General features: G+C 35.9%; 1 protein-coding gene across 11 annotated transcripts in view; it reads left to right on the plus strand.

Moving 5' to 3' along the window:
* Positions 1–10349, plus strand: part of LOC124222195 (uncharacterized protein CG43867) — a 47453-nt gene extending 37104 nt beyond the window's left edge. For 7 of the 11 annotated variants that reach the window (XM_046632897.2, XM_046632899.2, XM_069137311.1 and 4 more), the window contains 8 exons: positions 564–856; positions 1014–1347; positions 1947–2186; positions 2307–2446; positions 3433–3562; positions 3654–3863; positions 4116–4251; positions 5465–10349. In XM_046632897.2, the coding sequence (XP_046488853.1) occupies positions 564–856; positions 1014–1347; positions 1947–2186; positions 2307–2446; positions 3433–3562; positions 3654–3863; positions 4116–4251; positions 5465–5529 (1548 nt within the window). In that variant the 3' untranslated portion in view covers positions 5530–10349. Of the gene's footprint in view, positions 1–563; positions 857–1013; positions 1348–1946; positions 2187–2306; positions 2447–2960; positions 3279–3432; positions 3563–3653; positions 3864–4115; positions 4252–5464 lie in introns of those variants that run through there. The other 4 variants (XM_069137307.1, XM_069137308.1, XM_069137316.1 and 1 more) reach the window with 2 other exon arrangements.
* The last annotated feature ends 3329 nt before the right edge of the window (positions 10350–13678 follow it).

Here is a 13678-nt window from a genome sequence, read left to right on the forward strand (position 1 = left end):
TCATTCTAGAAAATACTTGCATTTAGTTTTCATAATCCCTAAAAATTTTCAACATTAGACTTGCATTAGTTTCAACCACACATTTCTGTCTTTTTCATTTTGAGAATGGTATAAAGTAAAAATTGAGAACTCGAGAAAATTATTACTGAATCAATATATTCAGAAGTTTATTTGCAACAGCATTATTGAACACATTGGCACATTACATCCTACAATTTCCTTTCATGAACAGATGAAATTAGCATTGCCATATGACTTTGCAAATTCCCTTTGTTGTAAATACAAATGCACAGTGACCTAGAACTATGAAGTAATTGGTAAAAAATTGTTAAAAAAAATACAACCAAATCTTTAATATTTACTTACTACAAACATTTCTACGATACCAAAGATATTTAACGACTGGTATTAATAACTATAGATTATCGGCGTATGAAATTAGACATTTCTATATTAAATAGAGTACATATATGTCTTTCAGACATGTTGAAAGTATCAGTAATTTGATAAGTTAGGTGAGGTCCAGCGAAAGACCATAGTAGTATGCCAGCATACCATTGCAGCAACTCCTCCTCTGCGCCACACAATCGCTGTTCACCTGCGATACGCAAAGTCCCACAGCCAGTGGTGGCAGTGAAAATGCAGACGCCCAATCGACGGCCTCAACTTCTCACAGTCCTCCGCTCACACAGGCCCATTCTACACCAACAATATTGGATTGTAAGACAAATCCTGCCCAGTACGTGCTTGTCCAAGGATGGCAACTCTTGGCACTTGCTGTATCACTTTTCCTTCCACGAAACAACAGGCTGCTCTGGTATTTAAAACTACACCTCAACAGAAATGCGGATTCCAAGTGAGTCTATGCATATAATACCGTGCAAGCTTGATTCATCAGTCGATCATATTTGGTGTACTATGGCTGCCTATCTTATGTCTACTCACATATCCATGTACATGTAATATTGTAGGAAATGAAAATTATTCTGACACACAATACACTTTTCTCCTAGAACCGAATGTGGCAAATACGCAGCGTACTGTGAAAGAGCACTGGAAAGAACTTTGCAAAATGGGGGTAGGGAGGTGAAACCATCTAGGATGGAGGTGTTGTCAATTTTATTAAAGAACCCATATCATCACTCCTTGCCGCATGCAATTCCGGTTCATTTTTTGAACGGAACTTATCAAGTTGTTAGTTTTGACGGCAGTACAACTATCGAAGAATTTTTGAATACATTAAACCAAGAAATTGGCTGCCGAGACGTTCATCAATCTGGATTCACTCTTTTCAGCGATGATCCAATTGAAAAAGATTTAGAGCACTTTATCGACCTGCAAGCTAAGGTAGGCACCTACCCCTTCAAAACGACTTTGAACCCAGCGCTGGCCTTAGGGACGGGCAAAGCGGGCAGTAGCCTGGGGTGCCACAGATTTAGGGAACGCTTGAATGAAGTATTTATTTTCTATTTTTTCATGAGACAAGGTTTTTCCCATGCAAGCTCAAAAATTTTTATGGTGTGAACATCAAATGCATTAGACTCCAGTGAGAGCAGTCGAAGCGAGTTGGGTTAGGCGCACGGTCACAATGGGCACCGTACACGGCTTTCAGCATTGGCAGTTTTATCCACGGAAACTGACACAGCATCTACAATGACCATTTCTGAAGTAATAAAAGACTTCGCCAATGCCAAAGCAAGGCGTGTCAATTTTGAAATTTCGGATGAATGCTGAATCATTAACTGAATTCATTTCGATAATTTTGCGATTCCATGGGGAGGGGGGGGGCGACTATCCGTTAGCTTGCCTGGGGCACGTAAAACTCTAAGGTCGGCGCTGTTTGAACCGGTAAAATAAAATATATGCAGTTCGGACAATGACAATTAATGCAATACCTAAACTGACATCGCTGTCAGAATCACCAATTATAGGTACGTCTTTTTCAGCTCTGTGATATTATATCTAAATGGGAAACAGCATTGAGGGAAAAAGGTTCCGGAAAGTTTGAAAATACAAGAGTGATACAATTGACTTATAAATCCAGGTGTTACTGGAAACATGCTGTCAAAATGGAAACTGATAGAGAAAGACTATTGCTTTGTTATCAAATCAATCAGCAAGTTGTACAGGGCAAGTTTCCTGTCAATCGAGAACTCGCCTTTGAACTTGCCTCTCTCATGGCACAGGTGAGCACTCCAAGTTCATAGTGTAATTAAATTGAGCGTGATGAAAAATTCCATCAACATAAATGTAAAACGTAACTCTGGAATGTGCTATAAATATGAATATTGAAAACCGCATTTCAGATCGATTTTGGGGAGTATAGCAACGAGAAGACCCGCGGTAGCAGTGGACCTGGAAACAATGCTCACTATCATGTTCTGCAGGCTCTCGACAAATTTTACCCAATTCGGTATCGGATTAATATCACTTCCGATCAGCTAAGGTTTGTATACCACATAAGTTGTGCCATTTTTGCTCCCCTCACAATTCCAGTTACATATTACTGCCGGCTATTCAACTCACCACGGCCCCATATGGAAATACCTAACACAAATGAATGTATACAGCGTAGCGCATGAGGATGGTTGTCATTCAACAATAATTGGAGATATTTCTTACTTTTTTCAAGTAAATTAGGAAACATGTTCGAATAATGTGCAAGGTCACCATCGCCATGTGAACCGTTTGTGAAGCATTTCTGCTGCTGCCCGGCCTTATGCTCAGAGCTATTGTTACTTATCGATAGTTAATGCTATTCCTTATTAAATGAGTTAATACCGTTAATACTCATTGAAGCTTCAGAACTTTTGTCAAATTGATCAGCAAAACTAATCAATGTATTTACCATAGAAATAAAGAAGAAAATAAGCAGTCCCAATCTTTATATTGCAAATTGCACTTACAGAATTGGTAGATGATATTAATTTTTAGTAATGAACTCGTTCCCGGTATTCTAGACTTTCGGCATGCATTAGTGCCTGGAGTAAGCATAGCTGAGCCTGTTAGCGTGGCCTGTGCCATATTGGTATCTACTAGTGGAATGTTTAAAGAATCAATACTTATTGATACTGGACTCAAAGGTTACAGAACGTTAATCAAGAAACAACGGGATAGTGTGATATATTGTTAATTTTTTCAAGTTATATTCAAATTGTTTACATTTCGATCGTACGCTAATTACTTTCTGTAAAAGATATGAGATGGTCATAATGTTTCCGTTACAGGAAATCAGAATTTATGTTCTGATGTATTCTACATTTAAAGAAAAGCTTTTCAAAAATACAACACAACCTGAAAAATGGTCCTGTAAAATTTTGTACACAAGAATCATTCCTTCCGTAATTCCTCCTATTTCTATACTTATATAAATATATCAAAGTTCGAAAATGTATGCAACGTTTTCAAGCATATTGGTATTCATTGTTACAGGGAACTGCAAGAGAAGCTGCAAGAAAAATGGATTTCCCTGAGAGGTCGCAGTATCCTGGATTGTGTCAGGATATATTTAACTTGTACCAGAAAATGGCCCTTCTTTGGCGCCACTCTATATCAGGCTAAGGTAAACAGCCCCAGCAAGTCTTGTTGCTAAATATGATAGTTGAAATTTCCGATAGAAATGAAGTTCCTAAGAAGATCATTTTTGCAATTAGCTGAAACAAGTTGAGCCAGCAACCGTTTGGATCGCAGTTTCCGAGGACAGTGTTACGTTACTAGAGCTACAAACAATGGCAGTATTGTGGCGATACAACTATGCAAATATTATTACCTTTGGTGGCTGCTTGGACGACTTCATGCTAGTTGCATGCCCAGATGAAGGAGCTGCTGAACAGAAGCTTCTATTTGCCCTTAATAAACCCAAGGTAAAATCAGAATTCTCAGTACTACTCCTCACTAGAACTGTCGTTGCTCCAAATATGAATCACAGCTGGTAAAAAACACGCGTATGGTGCCAAATGTAAACTGGCTCGTACAGACACTTTGAAATGATCAATTGTCAGATTTAGAGAATACTCATAATAAAGTGTACCGCGTCTATTAGACAATTAACCACTTCTCAAATCATTCTGTACCGCCAAGTCCGATTAGATCTTACCATTTACATAACTTTTTAGATCCTGGAAATAACGTTGTTAATTGCCGACTACATGAATGCCCTGGGTCACGCGTTACCCGGAACACCGCAGATGAATACCCTGACACGTAATGGTTCACATCGGTCTATAAAGTCTACCTTAAGACCTGCAACTGGTACGTAAAATTTAACAGGACTATTTTTACGGTATTGAGCAAATTGTGAAACCCGACTATCGTCTACTTTAACTAAACGTATTATCTTAGGTGTGGCGCGTTAACAGAAACTCAATGTCAAAGTATAAAAGGCCTGATGGACTTTTTTGTAAGATGTGGTTTAATTTTTCTTTAAACAAATTTTAAAAATAACAATGCTTTGCTATGAATATTCCATGGAACAGAGTCTAGGCAGCCGCTTATCGGCATGCCAAAAAGAATGAACATTATTGGACAGCGTCGGCAAAGTCGAGTGCACTACCATTAGGCGGCTGAATGCCAGGTTATATAAAGAACATAAGCACAATACCACAGCGTTGGTAAGGCGTTTTGATTGTGTTGTTGACAACATGCTGATCTTGTGGTATCTCTCTATAGCGTGATTTTTTCGCAGCCTAAAAGCATCACAAAAGTCAAATAAATGGATCCCAGACGCGGATCACACAAAACTTTCGGAAAAATCGAGCACTAAAATGTAATGAAAAAATGTTTAGCTTTTAGAAAACGCATTTGGTAAAAAATGTAAACGCTCATAATTGCCCAGGGATACAGAATAACTAGAATTAGATGAAGGTGAAATAATTAAGAACTGTTTTTAGGAAATTCACAGATTTAACGTACTCTAAACAAATTCTCTGGAACGAACACAAAATTAGCCAAGTTTTGAAATTCAGGTACAAGAGAAACAGAATAACTTTTATTAAGATTTTATTTGTGAAATCTTCATATCTCCACAACAAAATCTTTGCAAGCCCTATTGTCGTGGCTTTGAGTTTCTATAATTAGCCCAGATTTGTGAAAAAAAATAATGTTAAATATCCGTAATGACCAGGTTCTGTGGGTAGCCTGATTTCACTAACAATGAATTGCCCCGATAGTAAAGCTTAATTGTACGTAGAAGTATAAGGTGTGTAAAAATTCACGACTCAACGATATTTACATCTAAAGTAAAGAAAAACTAATTGAATGCGAAATAGTGTAAACTTCTTGATCGGTTTTTCATGACACATTGAACTTTATTCAATATTATTCAAATAATCGCAACTGTGGTAAGACTAAAAAGTGGTTTCAATGTTGCCAAATATGTTAGACTTAAAATAAACATGCTGAGTTATTGACGACCTCTAAGATAATGCAATTGAAGGATATAAAAATATTAAACTTAATGTAACAGGTTCAAGCTGTCTTCCAACACAACCGGACATATTGAAGTCAACTCCAGACCACCAAAGACCCTAAAGAGACTGTATGTTATACTCATTATTTTCAATTAAAAAAGTTACCGTAACATGTCGCTGAGTATAATAGGAAAGTGTCGAAGTTCTATTAAAGCGCTATACCTCAATTACAAATAATTGGTCTCATACATGTTTACCAATCGATTGTTCCATGAGAAGCATGCAAGACTCAGTAAACAAAATTTCTCCCATCAAACACAGCAGTTGTATCTACAATATATATTATATGTATACATGCGACTGCCATTTTGATTTGTCAAGAATTCAAAATTTCTGTGGGATATAGAAATAGCTTTCTCAATACAAATTCGACATCATGTGCCATTTTTCACAGTCGTTTTCAGTTAGTGATCGACATTTGTGAACTAAATTGGCATTGAGGTCATATCGCATTTCTTTACAGTGACAATGAATGTAATTTATATTTTACTACAGTGCGCAATATAAATGTAACGATCAATTTGTGGAACACTGCCTAATATTTAAATTTGATGAAATAGTTCTGTATGAATGTCAGTGATGTACTGAAATTTGAAAATTTTGCTACACATTTATATACTAAATTTGAATATAAGGTGAACTATGATATGTGTATATTGTGTAATTTTAAAGATCATAGTGATCATGTCATTTGTACATAGGGGCGATAGCATAATAGATATTGAGTAAGTGTGGAAGTCCATATGAAACCAACAGATACTTTTCCTAACTTTCTTCGATCATATTGTAATTTGATGCTCATGGATTCATAGTAGTAAAAATTCACTTACAATCTTCCCTGATATTTTCTCGTCGCTGTTTAGTTATTGCATGGTTTGGAAAATTTGGGCAAAATCTTTTTTATGCCATCTATATGTCTTCTGTTATCCGTTGAAAATCCAACATATACTGTGGGTAGCAGTTATTCACAATTTCAATTTTGAGTATGTTTTTACAGCTTAAGTGATTTCTTTGCTGCTTTATTTATGAAATAGTCACTTCAGTAACCTATTTTTTCCAACGGTGTTGTATACTGTGCAAATGTCATAACACATTTGTTATAGTAAGTTGCAATTTCCCAATGAGATTACGGAAACGTTGTCGAGTTGCACCAAAAAAACTGTCAACGATTTTGAAAGAAGTGACGTCTGTTGATGAGGGAAAATAATCTATTGCAGTGTTTTTTATTATTTCATGTGGATTTGAATTACTATTCAGCGCCATTAGGTTCCGAGTTAAAAAGCAACTGCATGAAATGAGACAACACAATGTTCTAATTTCGTATCGAACTGTCGATATAAGTATCGTAAGAATTGGGTGAAAGAAAACAGTGAGGCAATCCAACTTTCATCTGCATATAGGCAATACAGGGCGCCAATATCATATGTATAACCCATACTACATACCATCAACACTAGCAGCTGAAGAACAGTTGGCATCAACAGTTCAAATTCTGGAGCGACGCAGAATGAAATAAATGAAACTACCTTGAATAGAATAATAAAGTGTGAATAATTGTTAAAATCTAATGCATTAATGTTTAATAATTATAATTGATCTAGAATAAAGCTGAGAATGTTTCGAAGTTTGGACTAGGGTTCATTCAAAGTGACTTTTCCAGAGTTGCCCAGAGTTGCTAGGTAAAAACAAGTTCTTTATTGATTTTATGGAAGCAAACTTATTGGGTGAAACAGCCATCTTTATTAAGAACTTCGCAACTCCGCCGTAATCTCCATAGATGTGATGAAAATCGCGCTCACTTGACTGAAACTATTTTCTGGAGATTTAAATTCAAACAAGATGACAGAAAATTGTTGACTCTTAACGGTTAAAGATCAGGTGGAGCAATATCGAAAAATTTGAGTTGAGTTTCCAAACTTGAAGTTTTACATATAAGATTCAATTCCACCATGTTCCAAAGATGTTGGTAAACTAATACAACTCACAACTCGCGTAGGAAGCTTCGGATAAATTGTTGATATTTCAAGTATATAAATATCTGTAGAATATGCGCAAGTTATGTTGCATACAAGGTGTTGCCTACATGTAAATGATGGTTGAATTGTTTGTTTGCAGGCGACCATTGCCTTTTAGAGAATCATCACAGCATATTATTTATACAGTAAAGCTTCAAAAGTGTATGCGTGCATAGGAAATATTGACGCAACAAAAGGAAGACTCAGTGGTAACAATATTAGTTTGATATTTTCAAATGATAATCAATAAAATGAGCGATTGCCGTCTCCGTTAACAACATATTGTAGGATTACTATCAAGTGCCAAGACGTAAGAGCTGATGTTCGCTGTTGATCGTATATTTAGGTAAGCTCAGCAGGCAAGTCGGGCTAAAAAACACAACAAGAGATACTGTTTGCCACTTCCACAACATTTTCAATCCAACGATATCAACTGACACTTTTCTTGTTATCTTGTTTCTACACAACCACGATTTCTATTTAATCTGTTCACGACTACTATGGGCCACTTTAACTTGCAATTGCCGATTAAATTCTATTCCAACGCGAACATCGAAAAACCACACTTGCTACGATAACAGCACACAGAGAGTCACATCACCAATTTCCTCACACCTTGTCAAAATATTAAACATTTATTCAAATATCGAATATAATTGGTTTAATATTATTATTTTTCAATAAATAATACTCACAGATGAAAATGAACTTACTATTCTGACATAATAGTCTACAACCTTTGTATATTTGGATTCATAAGGTCTAGATACACTGAGAAATATGGTATTACTATGTTGCCAACAAATAAAAACTTAAAGTTAAGACGAGGCAAGTACTAAAATTAGTGCAAAATTGTATATAACAATAAGCTACGTTATTTTGAAGATTAATTTCAAAGTGCACGCTACATTCATCCAAATTCCATCTGTTGATCTCCACTACAGGCAGATGAGTTTATTTGCTCCGTTTCATTTCCTTTCTATCCTTAACTATAGTCGATTTAATTATATGGAATGCGCCCAGTTTGTATCATCAGTTTGAACAGCAAATGACTATTGAAATTGCACAGAATCGAAAGTCTTATTTTCGATTCTCCCCCAATACTAAACTAAAATAATTAACCTCGACGTTTTCGTTGTCAGGTTGTTATTTTGACTATTCGACTTTTTATCTCTGAATTTTTTTTGTCACTTTCCGTATTGTAAATCTCCGCCTAAAACAAATAGATTCTACATTCAAATAAACCCTATAATTATAAACTTTCCACCAAGATAAAACTAAATCTGCACGACTAGCAGAGTTTGCAGTTGTTGTCTTCACAGCGATAATACCAAACCATAAAGATTCCTTGGAATAGGACATCCACACTCCTTGTGGGAGCCAACTGACTATCATATACGCAAGGTACAAGGACACCTCGAATGTTTTGACTTAACTCGAAACATCAGATCCTTATAGTATACTCTTTAAAAGAATGACTAGTAGATGTAAATTGTCTGGCGTATTGGAGTCTAACAGTTCACGAGTGGTGCTGTTATTTTTCAGGTTGACCGGCAACCATTAGTTGAGTAGTAAAGTAAATTTTACTAAAATAAGGAACTTGATACTATTGATTTCAAGTTTCGTAATTATTAAAGTGTATTGTAATGATCGTTGGCCAACGAACTGGGTAATGTTAAATAATCAGTATTGATAGAGACCTCTCTGAAATGTTATACAGCGATAATGCAACAGCAACGAACTGTAGAATCCGACTTTGTGCATGGCCCTGATGTAATTCCTAAGTAATGTATTAACAAAATGAGATATTCATCAGAGGTTACTTCCCATCTATTTTGGACTTTTTTAAATCCATTTCAATAGTAAATACTAGACTATTGCAGTACTTAGCTCGTAGAAAATGTACTATTGCACTTGCAATCCAAAAGTCCAGTAATGCAGTAATTTTATTTATAAATATGCATCAATTTCAATACTTGTGAATAATTTTAGATAAGCACTTAACTGATTTGTTGAAAAACTCTGACACCAGGTTTGGTGATGTAACTTTATGCTTTAGAAGAGTATGAATATGAGTACTTTTGGGGTGCACTATATAGTCTGACAATGAATTGAAAAATTTATTGCTATTAAAAGTTCTTGGGTATGTAAATTATCATCCTGCATGTATAATTTTACTTTTCAATTGTTGTTGAAAAAGGTATTGAATATTTTTCGTGACATCTATTGGGTATGCTACAATAACTCTAGGTTTTTTTTAATGTATACTCTACAAATGATAAAACTAATGAGGTGAAATTTGGTCGACACATATTTTTGTATGCCGAATTCAAACTATGTAGGTACATATTATCATTAATTACATTGACTTGGGATCTCCTTTCCTTGTGAGTCGAAAGTATTCTATAATAACCTACATTGAGTATTTTCTATATATACATATTATTATACATAGAATGCATACGTGTATTTGTATTAGGATTATTTGAAAACTAGCATAGTATACATCGACATTACGCAATACAAGGACATAGTCCGCCATATACGTATGATATTATTTTGACATTGACTAGCCTTAATATATTATAGTATATATATTTATTTCTGGGATACGCGTTTCATTTTTTGAATTATTAATACTACATGCAGTCATATGTAAGTACATGACCAAATAGTTGTAAAAAGAAGTGTTCCCATCAAAATATCACTGTTGGGAATGAATATTCATCGTAAATCAAGTATTGAGACAGCTGAAAAGTCTTGGATCTGTTCAACAAATTTCTGTTATTATGAAATGTAACTAGTAGATTATGTCTTCCGTTGTTGGATAAAAAATAAATTACTGTAGAGTTTGGAGCAATTTCAAGAGTTGGACCTTCTTATTATAATATGATGGAGATACACAATACATAAAAAAATCCTAAAGCCGCCTATTGTAACAATAAACCATCAGCTAGGGGAGACTAGGACCAAGTTAATACATTATTTTGTGTTATAAAAGTTAAGGGTATTGTTTAATTCGTGAAGCGTGATTTAGATCCTTTTAATGAAGCACTTTATTCTTTATTTTTCTTACAATACATTCTCTACTGACATATACTGACGGAAGACTCGACTCACGCACACTGATTCTCTCAGCTAGCTCACTGCTCTATATATACATATACTTTCTCTGTGTCAGTACGTTCTTGTACCTCCTTTCACCTCCTTTCTTTCCGATTCTACTCTAGATTTTTGTCGTTCGTACTTTTATCGATATTATCGACCGTGTTCAATCTTACTTTTGGGTAATAACGTAATTCGTATTGCGTCTTTTCTTTAACATTTTGTTTTCAATTTTTATTCAATATTTGTCGAAAATATTTGAAAAAATATGTTGCCGTATTTTTTAGTACTCGCACTTTTAAGGGGTTAGGTGGGTTTCAAAATTTCAAAAAATCGAATTTTTTTTTTTGCTTATCTTATAATTGAATATGTTGAGAATATTCCTTTAAAATTTTAAAACGATCCGAGTCATATTCTAAGAGATATAGTCTTTGGATGTTTCACCCATCAGGCTATAACCAAGCGTGACGCAGGTATATGGAGGTTGTCTGCTGCAAATCAAGAAAAAAAATTAACGTGTGATGAAAATAATGTTGAAGATACGACAGATGTTACCGTGTCAGGTGATGGCACGTGGAAAAAACGTGGGTTTGCATCATTATACGGTGTAAGTACGATTATTGGCTACTATTCTGGAAATCTTCAATCGCGTTTTTCTCGACACTACATTTTTGAAATCGGTAGTCACGATTTCTCGAAAACTTATGAACCGATCTCTTTCAAATTTTGCACACTTCTTCATTATCTCGTGCTTGAACGAAGGAATTTTTTTTTTTCTATTCCAAGTAATTTTTCAAGGCCACGAAGGGTGCAAATTTTACTCAAAATAAGGGTTTTTTGTTTTCAACGCCGCCAAAAATGTAATTTTTGTTTTTTTTTCTTTCCTTGGTCCAAGCACGAGTTTTAAACATCTACTAACAGAAAATTTTTGGTTTTTGCATTTCAGATGAATCTGTCATGAGTTATCCTGACTACGCCGAGAGAACTTTTTTTTGAGGGGTCATAGCAGACGACGTGTCCACGCCTTAATTTTCAATATTTTCCAATGAAAATTTCACAAACTACTTATAAAATATGTATCTTTTATGTGTTAAATTGATGGAATGAAATATTCTGTTGATTAAATAAAAAAAAAATTCATAAAAATGTACCTATTTTGAGTTTTTGAAACCCACCTAACCCCTTAATGACATTGCATATAGTCTAAAGCGGATCAAAACTTGTAGCAAAAAGTAAAACGAAATATTTCTCCATATTTTCTCTGTATTTTCGTCGTATTTTGTCAACTATAGGTAGTACGATTTCGAATGCTGTTAGTCCGACGATGTTTAAAAATTATTTTTTTTGTATTCCTTGGGTTTCAATTGATGGGAAAAGTTTCTAGCAAATCGATTCTGAGATGAAAGGCTTTAGTTTACAAAAATCGGGAAAAAGGTCTCTTTGAATTTTTTTTTCCAATTAAATTTTAGCTGATTTTGATAAATGCTATAATAATCTTGCTCCGGCACTATATTGATGGAATTTTGTAAGATCAAACGACTGGTCGTCATCCAAAGTCACTGTCAACAACGATTTGAATCTAATAGCAGAAAACGGAAAAATTTCGCTGTGTTGAGATCTGATTTTGTAATTACGTTGACATTCGATACATGGAATACTTCAAGTTTCACAGGTGTTGACTCGGGACCGATTACAGAAAGACTGCTGGGGCCCTATTCGGAGGGAATACTGTACTAACACAGGCTGCATCCAGCTAGTTATCTCTAATAATACCCACAATAATTCGTTAAAACAACGCTTTTAAATTTTAAAGCAGAAAATCTCCATAAAACTGCAGTATTTTTGAAAAGCTTGGTGCTGTGACATCTCGGTTATGATTCTCAAATTTTTTTAGTACTAATTTACTGAAAAAGGCGTGCGTTCATCTATTCTGAAACAAAAAGTTCTTCTTTCGAAAGGTCTTTAAATATAACAAGCGATTTCACCAAAAAGCTTTGCGTTTTTGCGCTAGACATAGCCAATGGAGTGCCTGTTCTGTTCACCTTCGCCGTCCACCTCCTACCACCACCGAACACCTCTAGCCACCACCTACTACCATCCCCTGCCATTTCCGACCATCTCCGACCACCTCCTACAATCCCCTAGCACGCCCTTTCACCTCCTAACATCCCCTACCACCTCCTACAACCTTCTACCATTTCCGGCCACCTCCTACCACCCGCTACCACCCCCTACCACCTCCGACTACCTTCAATGACCTTGGATACGTCGGTCGTCTTAGTCCACCTCGTCCTTCTCCTCCTCCTCTTTCGAAATCGAGTTTCACGAGGTAGCGAACCTGGAACGCAGGTTGAAGTTTCTTTCATCTCGGAATCGATTGGTGTGATCCTTTCCCGACCGATTGAACTTCGGGGAACGCAGAGAACGCTCCAAGAAGAGCGTAGGACCAACAGCAGAGAAATTACGTAGTATATCTGTAATTTTTCGGCCGTAACTTTTTATACGTTGCTCGCAGCGTATTGAGACTGCGCTTAATCGTTTTCTCTGGCAACATTACGTCGGAACAGTGCATGGAAGAATCAATTCCAGCACCTTTCAAAAACTCGAAAATTTTTGCCAAAAATTCAAAGGGGTTAGCCTTACTTTTTTTCATTTTTGGTCCAAAAAATTTTTGGTCTCAGATTCGATTTGTATGACCCTTTCCCGACTAATTGGACCCGCAGGAACTCAGAAGACGCAGCGAAAAGAGCGTAGGACCAACAGGAGAGAAATTACGAAGGAAAAAGAAACTGCTGAAAAATGTAGAAAACACAGGTTTTGGTTTTTTGGCTGTAACTTTTGATGCGTTCATCGCAGGGTATTGGGACTGCGCCCAATCGAATTCTCTCGCAAAATTACGTCGAAACAGCGCATGAAAGAATTTATTCCAGCACCTTTCAGAATCACGAAAATTTTCGCCAAAAATGCAAAGGGGTTAGCCTTACTTTTTTTCATTTCTGGACCAAAAAATTATTGGTCTCAGATTCGATTTGTATGACCCTTTCCCGACTAATTGGACCCCCAGGACCTCAGAAAACGCAGCGAAACGAG

The sequence above is a fragment of the Neodiprion pinetum genome, chromosome 6, assembly GCF_021155775.2.
Source record: "Neodiprion pinetum isolate iyNeoPine1 chromosome 6, iyNeoPine1.2, whole genome shotgun sequence".
NCBI lineage: Eukaryota > Metazoa > Arthropoda > Insecta > Hymenoptera > Diprionidae > Neodiprion > Neodiprion pinetum.